Source organism: Echinops telfairi, unplaced genomic scaffold (genome assembly GCF_000313985.2).
Source record: "Echinops telfairi isolate 266 unplaced genomic scaffold, ASM31398v2 ScPeMD7_1;HRSCAF=3_0, whole genome shotgun sequence".
NCBI classification, from domain to species: Eukaryota; Metazoa; Chordata; class Mammalia; order Afrosoricida; family Tenrecidae; genus Echinops; species Echinops telfairi.
The window spans coordinates 71,830,338-71,843,391 of record NW_022103896.1 but is presented as its reverse complement, the minus strand read 5'-3'; the positions used below and the strand labels follow the sequence as shown (position 1 = coordinate 71,843,391).

At 39.8% G+C, this 13,054-nt stretch overlaps 1 protein-coding gene across 1 annotated transcript in view; it reads left to right on the top strand.

The window, feature by feature from the left end:
* Positions 1-13,054, top strand: part of PREX2 (phosphatidylinositol-3,4,5-trisphosphate dependent Rac exchange factor 2) — a gene marked incomplete at its 5' end in the record, with an annotated part of 339,557 nt that overhangs the window by 206,722 nt on the left and 119,781 nt on the right. Inside the window, 2 exons of the mRNA XM_004697526.4 lie at positions 1,522-1,739; positions 7,017-7,119. Of these exons, the coding sequence (XP_004697583.2) occupies positions 1,522-1,739; positions 7,017-7,119 (321 nt within the window). The remainder of the gene's footprint in view (positions 1-1,521; positions 1,740-7,016; positions 7,120-13,054) is intronic.

Sequence of the window (13,054 nt, the reverse complement as noted above, 5' to 3'; positions counted from 1 at the left end):
TAGTAGTAGTAGTAGTAGTAGTAGTAGTTAGGGAATGCATTTTCATTTCTAGTAATTTCCTAATTGTCTTTAGGGTTCATTTTCCTCCATTCATTCCTTCACTCAAGATTTACTGTATTATAAACTGTGCTAACCACTAGGTACTTTACTTCTTTTCTTGATTGAGAGTTGGTAGGACATGTTTGTTTCCAGTTTGGCCATGTAAGGTAGTTTCCACATCTGTTAGAGCGGGACACGTGGTGCAGAACTACTTAAGGGAATGTCTAACATGTTGTTGTTCCATTAAGAAATAAAACCATATGGGATTTTCGTATGCAACGGTCTTTGACCCATAAAATTAGCAAATTGAATTCAACATAAAATTATATATTTTCAATTTCTCTAATACTACAACAGATATTAAGAATGTAACTGAGCAAGAGACAAGGAAATACATTATATATCCACACATCTTACATGGTTATTGAGCACATGTTGTGTTCTTGGGAAGCAAGTTAAAAACGATGCCTTTTATCAATAAAGAAAGAATATACCACTGAATAAAAGCAGCATCTGTTTGTATAGTGTATCGTAGTATTGCCAGTATTTCTTCATTCCAGAACATTTGTTGAGCCCTGGAAATATTCAGTATACTGAAGCCTTCTGATGTACCGTTGCTTTTCACCTGGTTGAAAATGACTTTTCAGTGTACAAAACGTGTGGTTCGGTGTTTCTGTGGTTCATATATATTCAGCCACCCAAAGAGGAAGGAAGCCAACCCTGTGTGGTCAGGAGTCACAGATTTTTTCCATTTGGGGGGGAAAAATGTCCTCAGAATGGTCATGCATGTGGTAAACTTTTCCTTAAAGTGGACCTGTTAAAAATTCAGCCAATTGCAAGATAAGAAACTTGGTAAAAAGTAATTAATACTGAAACTGCTGTCAAGAAAGGTAGGGGGACGAAGAGGAGAGAAAGAGAATTTAAAATCTGGAAATATTTTTGCTCTTGAGGTTCAAGAACTCGTTTCAAGAGATACAGAATTCTTTATTATTACACACATATGGGTAGCAACTAGCCTTTCTTGCATGTCCATTTCCAATTACTATTGAAGGTGTAGGCAGTTTTTAAATGTTTGTATTAATAATGTTGGATTCCGTTTGTCAGCCCAAATGAAGAATGTGGACTGAGATTCGTGTCATAATGCATATGAAAATGGTGTTGTGCTTTTGTTTTAAAGAAGAAAATAAACAGTGAGGGCTTATATTATCCCACAAATTTTATAAAACATTTTAATGATTGCAGAATAAGAGCATCAACTAAGTTAAGAAAAAAATATTTTAATACTTTTTGTGCTTCCTGTCTCCTAAAGGGCATATTTGCTAAAATATAATGTGCTCATTCATAGAGCTGAAATCCGCCTTTTTTCACACGGTGCCAGTTCGGCAAGGAGATGAGACTGGTGTGAACGGAACTGCTTGATCAATGGGCTTTATCCATCTCTGACCTTCTTCAAATCTGTCTTCCTTCTCTCCTGGCTCTCAGACAGTGAGACGCAGCTCCGGAGAGACATGGTCTTCTGCCAAAGCCTCGTAGCCACCGTCTGTGCTTTCTCCGAGCAGCTTATGGCCGCCTTAAACCAGATGTTTGACAACAGCAAAGACAACGAGATGGAAACTTGGGAAGCCAGCAGAAGGTGGCTGGACCAGATCGCGACCGCGGGTGCTCTGTTTCACTTTCAGTCCCTGCTGTCACCCAACCTGGTAAGAACCGCAGTGACTCCCACAGCCTTTGTGAACTGTGACCCAACGATGCTGTTTACGTGTTCGCTAAATCAGGAGTGGTTTGGGTTTCTCCCCTCATTATCTTACTCTATTAATGGGTCCGCAGCCACGCAGCTATTCCAAGAGGATACCTTTTTCCACTGCCATTCAAGTTTTAATACATTATCTGGAATGTGTAATGTCGTCCCTTATTCTTTACTCTTGGTGACTGCTAGAAAGCTGAGAAAGCGTCCGTGTGTTCCTAATTCTTGTATCTTCAAGGACTGACTGGAAGAGGCCTTTCCGGGACTGTTCTTCATGAAAAGTCTCGTTTCCAGGCACACAAGGAACAACCTGCCTTGAACCCTAATCTCGCACTGACGTTGCTATTGGGAGTGAAGCACGCTTGATAGACCAGCTGAGACAGCTTGCCTTGCCATCCTATCAGCCAATCTGTGCAAATTTGCATAGCTTAAATAATTATAGTGCCTCCTCTTGAATGGGTGTTGGTCCTGTTAAATCTAAGAACATTGCTATAATTACTGTAGAATTTCCCATGTTTAGCATCAGTTTTCCAGTGGATCTGAAGAAAAGATCTTGAAAGAGTTCACAGATATAATTGTGATGCACAGAGAGTTCCCCACCCCCACCCCCCCTATATACTGAACTGTGGCTCCAATAGCTGTCACGGTGTTACAAGACAAATATGTTCACTTTCATATGTAAACCCCAGGTGCTCATTCACTAGAATTGGGATTTTAAATAGAATATGTTATTTTCATGTATTATACTACACACGGAAAAGTGTAGCTACCAAGCAATATGGCTGAGATATTTTAATATTTATTTAAATGTTGTTGTTGTTGGGTGCATCAAGCCAATTCTGACTCTTAGCCACACTATACACAGAAATAAATGTTGCCTGGTTCTGTGCCAATGTCCTTTGTTTTATATATCAAAGTAGGGTTTATTTCCCTGGTGTCGCGAGTACAGAGGTGACTGTACGACCGCAGAAGGCTTTGGGATGGTGAGTTCAAGTTGATCGAACTGTCCTGCAGAGAGGAGGCAGAAGTAGATTCTTTGGAAACCAGGCTCTATGTGTGCCACGTGGCTGATTCATTTCTCCTTTCCCCTCTGACATTGAGTCAATTCGAACTTGTAGACCCTTTGTATCGATTTTCCAAGATTTAATCTTGATGGGAACAGAGACTTCGTCTTTCCCCCTTGGAAAGGCTGGTACCTGTGAGGTTAGCGGCCTGGAGTGAGTCCATGGAACTGCCATAGTTGCCAATAAACCTGAAAAACGATTTAATTGATGAAGAACCTGAACTAAGGTGTTTCTGGAAATGTTTTTAAAAATACAATATATATTTATTAATTATCAAATACATTACATAAGAGGGGAAGATATCTGTCTACTCAACCCACATCCTAATAAATGGTAGGCATTCATTTTTTATCGAAGGAAGGAATGAATAGAAAGTTTCTAGTTTCTTGACTTGAAAAATAACCCCTGCTATCATCAAATCAAGTGTTGGTTCTTTTACTTTAGACTCTATTTAACTTAAAATCTGAAGGAGAGGAGAACTATTTGGAAATTACCTATCTCATAAATGACTTGTTTACAGAATGTTTAAAAGCGAAAAACCAAACTCACTGGCATTGAGTCAGTCAGTGCTCACTTACGCGTTGAAGTACTTGGTAAACACGCACCATTTTGGAAAAGAGTTTGGCAGTTCCTGAACGTGTTAACCATAACTTGTCGCAAACCCAGTCTTTCTCCCGTGGAGCTGTTCGTGGCTTAGGACTGCCAAGCATGCGGATCGCAGTCCAACCTGTAACCGCTGCACTGATGGGGCTCCCTTCAGAATGTGTGAAGAGCCCCAAACACTAAAAAGGCAAACAACTCATTTAAAGACTGAGCAAAGGATTTGAATAGATATTTCTCCCCCTTTGCGCCAACCCCCTACCGGACCCCAATGGGCAAATGACCAATACATTGAACCTTTGTTAAATAGTGCACCCTTTTGGAAAATAGTTTGGAAGTTCTTGAAAGCATTAACTTTTAAGGTTGCTATGAGCTGATATTGACTCTATGCAGCGAGTTATTTTTCTGAGACAGTGTCCAGAGGACCCAGCAATTCTGTTGTCAGGTACATGACAAAAACAAATAAAAACACTTGTCTGCACAGAAGCTTGTACACAAATGTTCATTCCTAGATTATCTAGAATCAAAGGCCCATCATCTGATGAATAGATGATAAACACACTGTTACATAACATTCCTCACAATAAAATATTAATTTTCCATAATGATGAATGAAATACTGTTATATGCTTTTACCTGGATGAATCTTTAATTCATTATTTTAAGTGAAAGAAGCCTGTCACAAAAGACCACATTGTATTTCATTGCATTATTATGAAATATACAAAACTGGAAACTCTATAGGGACTGAAAGTTAATACATGATTTCCTAGGGCTGTGAATTGGAAGGAGGGGTATGGGGAAGTGGGTGCTAATGAATAGAGATTTCTTTTCTAAAATTTTCTAAGACTAGCAATGGGTAATCTTTGTATAACTGTTAATAAACGAAAAACTCCTGAATTGGATGCTTCGGTGGGTTTAATACTGCGTGACTTCCACGTTAATAACACTTCAGTAAAAACAAGCAAAGAAACAAACAAATGGGTATCGTGAAGTAAGGAGCTGATAAAAAATATAAATGTTTCTAAAAAAGAAAATGTCAAACAAATGCTTAATTTTGATATATTTTAACTTTTATTATGAATAAGGTAGGGGTTTACAATTCAGATCACCAATAGTTTCTGTATTCAACAATGTCAACCATGCATTGAATCTCCCCAAAGCTGTGCTATCCCCCACGCCCCTGATTTTCCTCTTCCTCCTCTGATAGACTATTATCTTCCCCTTCTCTGCCCGCAGCCGTCTGCCCTTCAGCCTGCCACTTCCCTGGCCCTCTCTCCTCCCACCCCTAGTGACTGTCCACGCCTCTCCCTCTTTCAGTGTGAAAAACCATTAACTTGATTTTTGTTTCTTTTCTCACAGTGGTCTCATGCAATATTTGTCCTTTTGTGACTATCTTCACTCAGCACAATGTCCTCTAAATCCATCCGTGTCATGAAGTGCTTAGCAATCACATTATTATTTTTGGTAATACTTAGCATTCCATGGGTGTATATACCAACGTTTATTTGTCCATTTTGCCTTTTATGGACATCTGGTTGTTTCCGGATTGCTCTTGTAAACAGTGCTCCTGTGTTGGAGCACCCTTATCAACTTTCTACTAAAGGAGTTACTGGGGAGTTGACTCCCACATACGCCGCCAGAGTAGAGCTCTGCTCCATAGGACTTTCAGGTCCTTGGTGACAATGAGTTATGAGTTGGATGGCAAACCACAAGGTCAGCAGTTCAAAACCACCAGGCTGTTGCCAGGGAGAAAGAGGTGGCTTTCTACTCCTACAAAGAGTTACAGTCTTGGAAACGCCCGGGGGCAGTTCTACCCCATCCTGTGGGCTCACTATGAGTAGGACTGGACTCGATGGAAGTGAGAGTGATTGTTTTTCTTCTGAGGCGAGTTTGAGACTCAGTGCTCCCAGCTTCTGCTTACTGGTTGAGCACATGCACGGTTTGCTTTGTCTGGGTGTTCCTTACTTTCTACTAAAATGAAGCCAAAAAAAATAATCATAATGGGTATGATCTCATAGTAATCTTTAAAAACTTTGTTAACCGGTGAAGAGCAAGGATGCCATGTTGAGGACTAAGTTACACTTGTTGCAAGCCATGTTACATGCCTTTGCCCCCATATACTTGTGAAAGTTGGACCTTGGATAAGGAAGACCAAATAAGAATTGTTATACTTGAATTTTGGAGCTAGCAAAGAATACTGAAGGTACTGTAGAAGGCCAAAAGAATAAACGAGTCTGCCTGGACAGAAGTACAGCCAGAATGCTCCTTAGAAGTAAGGATAAGGAGAATTTGTCTCACATACTTTGGACATGTTATCAGGAGAGGCCAGTCCCTGGAGAAGGACATGGTGTTTGGTAAAGTAGAAAGGCAACAAAAAATAAAAAAATAAAAAGAAGACTAGATATGATGGAATATCCAGAGGCTCCAACGATGGGCTAAAACATAACAAAATTGTGAGGATGGTCCAAGGCGGAGCCTGGGCAATGTTTCTTCTATTGTATATGGGTTTGAACTGGCATCTAACAGCAAATGTTTTCTAAAAGAATACTAGCTTCTTTAAGGGAATGCAGTTTAACTAGAAAGGAAAAGTTTCTTTGCTCAAGTATAATTGCTCTTCCAGAGGAAATTAGTAAAGGATCCAATAGATAGTGCCCTTAACTGTTAGTAAACCAATTGCCTTACATTGATTCCAATTCATAGTGGCCTTATTGGACAGAGGAGAACTGCTGCATTGTTTCCAAGGCTGTAAACGTCCTAGACGGCCACTGCTGCGTGTCTCTCTTGTGGATGACTGAGGGGTTCAAACCACTAATCTTTTGGTTAGCAACCAAATGTTTAGCCCTTAACACACCAGACTATATGAACGCCTAGTAGTAGAAGGGGCCATAATCTAGCACCTTAAATTTGGTGTCATGGGGACAGCCACTGTACATGTCAGTTCTCGAGGTCTTACCCTGACTCCACTGTAAAATAATATATCCTAACAGATAAGAAAAAAAATTTATATTCACATATTTTTAGACTAGACCCCCTAAAGGCCAGTGAGCTGAAAATATTTCTTTCCCCCAGGCTCTTTGCAAGGAAATTCATTATGTACATGCAAATTGCTTTTATCACAGTTCTAATAAAGAGAAAATTGAATAATGCATCAGTTATCTTATTGTAAAACAGAATGACCAATATGCACTTTGATTTTTTAATAAAACAGTACTTTTGCTTTTGAGCTGTTATATTTGTAAGACTTTAGAATTCAGAGTTATTAGCATAGTTTTTGTGTTTGCATTTCTCATAAATGATGAATGAATGCATATCTGTGGACTCTGGCTATATAAACAATGGAAGTTTTATGTGTGTAACAATTTAGGCAGCAGACAAAAGAGAAATGTGAAATTATAAAAAAGAATTGTAATTTTGAGGAATTTGATCATCTGTTCATTACAATAGCATCTTAGGTATTGATATTTTTGTCTTGTGTCTCAGTAAACAACAGGGTTAAATAAAGGCACTTTTGATATGAAGTTATAGTTACATCATGTAACCTTATATTTTTCTTTCTTTCTTTCTAGACAGATGAACAAGCCATGCTGGAAGATACACTCGTTGCACTATTTGACTTGGAGAAGGTTTCCTTTTACTTTAAACCCTCGGAAGAGGAGCCACTGGTTGCAAGTACATCACTAAATATTTTGTAGGATTTATTGGTATCAAACAATAACGTGGTATACATTTTATGTGAATATAGTTAGGATACGCTTAAATTTCTTTTCTATGATATACTTATATTGAGGATCAGATACTTAAGAAATAGTGGAAAACATATCATTTGAACCTAAAAGTAATATAAATCTTTATCTAGTACTTGGCCATCCAGACTCTTGCGGAACTAGAAAACAATTGCATAGCAAAAGCTACCAGACCAGGATGCCGCTCTTCAGCCACTGTCCATCGTCTAGAAACAGTGCAAATAGCAATTCAGAGCCAACAGGGAATGGCAGGGACCTAAGTCAGACTCCCATTGTATTTAACTTAAAACTAACCTGATTCAGAGAGATAGTATGATTGGTTGCTCTGGAAATATCTGATCAAATATATAATTTGATTATAAAAAATCAGTTCTTCATTCATTGAGAAGGTGACCGTTAACAATAAGATCATATTAGATAAATTATTATCTAAAGATAGTAACGAGTACAAATAGACTCACATTTGAACTGATCACAACATTTTCCTAATCTCTGGGGTACTGAGATACAATAGAGAACCAGATGGAAACATTTTTGTTCCATTGGATGTTGTCTTATTATAAGATAAATAAATTAATCAGTCCAATCCAGAAACCAGAGCTGAAATCCAGAGACTCGATTCTCATCTGCAGAAATCAAGAGGACAGCTTTATTTGTTTGCTTTAGACACAAAGGGTGGTGAGGATGAAAGATGATGCATTTGAAAGACTGTAGTAGTACATACGGCCTGGGATAGCCTCCACTGAATGTTTAAATACTTCCTCTACCCTTTCTTACTTTTACATTTTAACGTTATGTTTATAATCTTACCATAGTCTTATTTTTGCCTGAAAAATAATGAGATTTTGAGTAATTGTGGTATATGCCAAACAAACATATCTCAAACATTTGCAGTCCTGAAAAGAAATGATTATTAAGAACGTATAACTTGCTAAATACTGAGCTAAATGCTGAGCACCTATCATGAGACCAGTTGCCACTGACTCAGCTCCAACGCATAGCGGTCCCATGCGCAGTAGAACTGCGCAGCATGGGGTTTTGAATGGCTGGCTTTTCGAAGGTAAATGGCCAGGCCTATCTTCTGAGATGTCACTGGATGGATTAGAACTTCCAACCTCTTGGTTAGCAGCTAAGTATATTAATCGTTTACACTACCCAAGGGCTCTAGGGATATGATTGTGTGAATATAAAACAAAGGCCTTTCTGACATGAAGCTTAACCAGTGGTTCTCAACTTGTGGGTCATGACCCCTTTGAGGGTTGAACGACCTTTTCACAGGGGTCGACTGGTTTATAATAGTAGCAAAATTACACTTAGGAAATAGCAATGAAAATAATTTGGTGGTTGGGGGGGATGGCCACAACATGAGGAATTGTGTTAGAGAGTCGTGGCATTAGGAAGGTTGAGAACCACTGGCTGAGACGGTAATGAATCATATAAGGGAATAATGGACAATCTGCCTTATTTCAGTAATAAGGGACGTGCATACAACATGAGAGTCATAATTAGTGGAGTGGAAATTAAGACACAGTGTCAGCAGGGCTAAATCAGCAGAGGAGGACCTCAGGTTGCTGAAGGTGAGAGCCAGGATTAGGGTCTAGCGGGTCCTGGGTGGGATGGATCGGCACGTCAGCTCCAGTAATAGAGATGGCGAGGATGCTGCAGCTTCTGACAGGTCTTTTCGGAGTGGACTATGGCAGCTATTTTTGTAGTTGATTATTAAACCAAAAGATGGTTACTCCTGAGTCAATTCTGTGTCTCCGACTAGAACAGCCCACCAGAAAACCTCTGTGACTGTGACCTTTCAGGGCTTGGTCTTCCTGCCAGAGTGCTTCTGGGTGTATTCAAACTGCCAACCTTTCCGTTAGAAGTCCCGCACGGATTCTTCTGCTCTACCCAGGGACTCCTCTCTAAGCATGTCCTAGCCCTAATCGTCATAGTTGGTTTTTCATTGTGGATAGAGACCCAAACACCCACGTCCATCAGGCTGATTTTGACACATAGTAACCTTCGATAGGGTTTTATATAGGGTTTTCGAAGGCTGTTAATCTGTGTGGGAGCAGACAGCATCATCTTTCATGATGAATACATCCAACAATTGAGAGGTAGCAGCAGTTTGAAATTCAACATTGTGATGCTTTTTCACAGGTGCACTGAATACTTTTCAAGAGCATTTGTTGTCCTTTCAGATGATGTTCTCTAATTAAAACTGTTAGTTTTAATTTCACTGTAAATCTCATCTACTCAGATCCACTCCAGCAATTTTCCTCGTAATTGATGGTATCACTTTAGCTACCTTTTCCAGTCCTAGGATATAAAATCACAAATCATGTAAACATTGGTTCCTTTCCATAGCTTCTATTTGTATACACAGAAATCAGCTGATTGATGCAAAAAAACAAAAGGGTGGGATTAAACTAAAGGTTAAAATAGACATGAGAAATCGGGTAGGAAAAGGGAAGCTAGAAGATACGGATTTAGTGCCTATATATCTGTTTTTCTCTGTTCTAGACAGTGGGAAGATGGGTAGTTGCTTCCCAATCTTAAAACAAAACAAACAAAACCCATTTCATTTCCAACCTTTCAACTGACAAATTCATTGCTTTGACTTCCTGAAGAAAAATCCTGCATGTCTAGAAACAAAAACAAAATAGGCCGTAGCATATAATATAAAAGTCACTTCAGATGTTAATGCAATGTCTCCTCTGCTGATAATGTAGATTTTAAAAATACATTTAATTTAGATAAACCTGGTGTCTGTGTTAATAATAGTATTGAATCTTGAATCCTAATTTTATATATGACTTCATTTCAAGAAGCAGGTTATAAGTAATAGGAAGTCACAGACGCGTATTAAATGTCTTTTCTAATTGGGCCATGATGTTTAACCAGTGTTATTCAAGATTGTTGGGAAATGTTTACATCCATTTTTAATGAGTAGGAAAGTATTTGTCACTCATGTAAGTCTCCTAAATTGAAGGGGACTCGTGGTATTAGTGTGGAATTCTTTTGTGATATTTAAACTTTTGGGGTTCATCAGATTTGCTTGAATTTTCTTTTTTATAATTACTTTAGGTGTTTTTAAAATACAAGAGTCAGGACTGATAATTTCTAACTACCAGAAGGCATCCATAGAGGAGAATACATTTTGATATGTTCATCAGGGAGAGAAACGTACAAAACCATACTGGTGTTGAAAATGTCTGCTGTATTCTCATTGTCTCACACACTACTTAGGAAGGAAGCCGCGAGGACTCATTTTGACTAAAATATGAATGAAGCAGCTGCCCGGGGAGATTTCTATTCCAAGCCGGCTGTAGCTAGCTCCTCATTTACTTAAGGAAGACATCTGGTGTGTCGAAGTGCAGTGAAGCTTCCCATTGCAGAATTTCATATACGGAAGCGTAATGAATCCGTTGCTGTAAGCTAATGAGAATCTGATTTAATACTCCTTGTCTGAATACTGCTTTAAGTAGCCGGCCCTCAACTTGATCCCCTTGAGCACTACAGTGTATTAAGAAACTACTAAAGGGAGCCCCTTGTCCTTGTGTCCACTCCAGCTCGTAGCAGCCATGGAGAACACAATGAAAACTTCTTCGCCGTGGCCTTCCAAAGCTGTAGTCTTTATAGACACGAAACAGTGACTTTTGGGGTAGACAGCCAGCACTTTAACTATGGCCCAACCAGGACTCCTGAGGTGTCTGTTGTTGCTATTGTTGTTGAGTTAGTTTAAATTGATAACAAATTCATTGTACAACATAGTGACTGGCCACCTGGTGCTGTAACATCCTCGCAATTATTCCAGCCTTTGAACTCATTGGTACACCCACTCTGCCAATTCATATCTTGAGGGCTTTCGCCCCCTCCCCCCATCCTTTATTTCACCAAGCATCATGTCCTTCTCAAAGACTGTTCCCCTGGACAGCATGCCCTAGGTACCTTGATAAAGTGCCCCCATCCACACGAGGGAGCATTGCTCCTGGGAACATTCTAGCAGTATTTCTTCTCTCCCCAAATCTATTTGTTCTTTTTCCAAGAACACGGAATATTTCCTTGCTTTGTCAACACCACAATTCAGAGGCATCCGTTCTTCTTCATTGCGCTCATTCATTGTCCAAATTCTGCTTGCATTTGAGGTGGGAGAAAAGTGCCCCTTAGTATTCAAAGTGACACCCTTGTTTACCAGCCCTTTAAGGAGGTATTTGCCCGTTCATCCCGTGAAGGTTCCATATTCTACAGTTTAGAAAATAAAACTCCTGGAGAGTGAGTCGCTTCCTCAAGGTCACATCACTAGCAAATGGCGGAGCCGGGATTCGGGCTGGACACCGTGGCTCTGCAGCTTGTGCTCCTTACCATGCTGTTAACATTCGCAGTGTTTGTCGCGCATGTGGTCGTTTTCAAGACATGTCTGACATTTAGAAGCATTTGTGTTCTCTAAATTTAGAGCATACTTGAAATAAGTGACTCCCGGTTACAATTCAACCACGGTTCTCATAGTATGTCATTCTTTGGGATTCTCAATTGTCTAGTGTTCCAGAAAGCATGTGGCTTTAGAACACTGTGGATTTGTTTCACTGAGTGTGCAGTAGATCTTTAAATTATACTTGTGTGTGCATGTTTTCCTCCCGAAGGATGTAGAATAGTGTGTAGTCTTCGCTCCTTTGTATTGTCTTTGTGATGCAAACGGATTATGTGTATCTGAACAGAATGTAGTACTTTGTGTGTGTATCAAACGTGTTTACACCTTCTTGACTCCACCTCTCATCTGTTTTTCTTTCTTATAAAGGTATAATTAGTGCACAGTTAAATTTGCCTTTTTATAGTTCTGTGAGTTTCACAAACATCCAGTTATATAACCACCATCACAATAAAGATGCAGGGCGTTTACATCATCCCTTCAAATGGCTGTGTGCTGAGTAGCCAGTCCACCCCACTCCAGCTCAGCTAGAGACTGGTCCCTGGAAAAGGACATCATGGTTGGTAAACTAGATCGTCAGCCAGGATATTGACGTAGTGGCTGCAACTATGGGCTTAAACCGAACAGTAATTGTAAGGATGGCCCAGGACCTGGCAGGGTTTCTGACTCGAAGGTAGCTAACAGCAACCACATAGCTGTATTCTTTACCAGAATCTGACAGTATGTAGCTTTTTTTTCCCTGGATATTTTCACTTAGCAAAGAATTTGTAAGACACATCGATGGTATGCATATTAACGCTCCATGTTATTGTGGTTGCTAAAGGAATAATGGGACTGTTTTCCATTGTATGAACGGGCCTCAATTTGGCCATTCCACAGCCAAGAGCAGGTTTGAGCTGCTTTTAGTATCTACTGGTTATACATAAAAATGCAATAATCATCCTATTACAGATTTTTGCATGAACATAGGTGTTCATTTCACTTAGAGAAACACCTAGGAGGGGGAATGCTGGTAAGTAGTGTATATTTCATGTGTCCGAAACTGCCACCGTGTTCTCCCGAGTGGCTGTACTCTTTGCCTTCCCGTCGTTAGATCAGGAGCGCACGAGTTTCTCCATATACTTACTAGCATGTTCAGTGCTTTTGCTGTTGTTTCATTGTATCTGCATGAAAGATTTGAAGGCTGTAATCTTTATAGAGGAGCCTGGTGGTCCAGCAGCTAACACCTTCGGCTGCTAAGTGAAAGGTCCACTCTAAAACCCACTGGCTGCTCTGCTGGACACACAGATCCGTGGCTTTGGAAATCTTATAGGGCATGTCTACTCTGTCCTACGTGGTTGCTATAAATCAAAATGGACTCTCTGGCAATGGACTAGGTCATCTTTTTCCTGTGGGTTCAGACCGCTAACATTTCAGCTAGAAGCTGAGCACTTTAACCACTGTG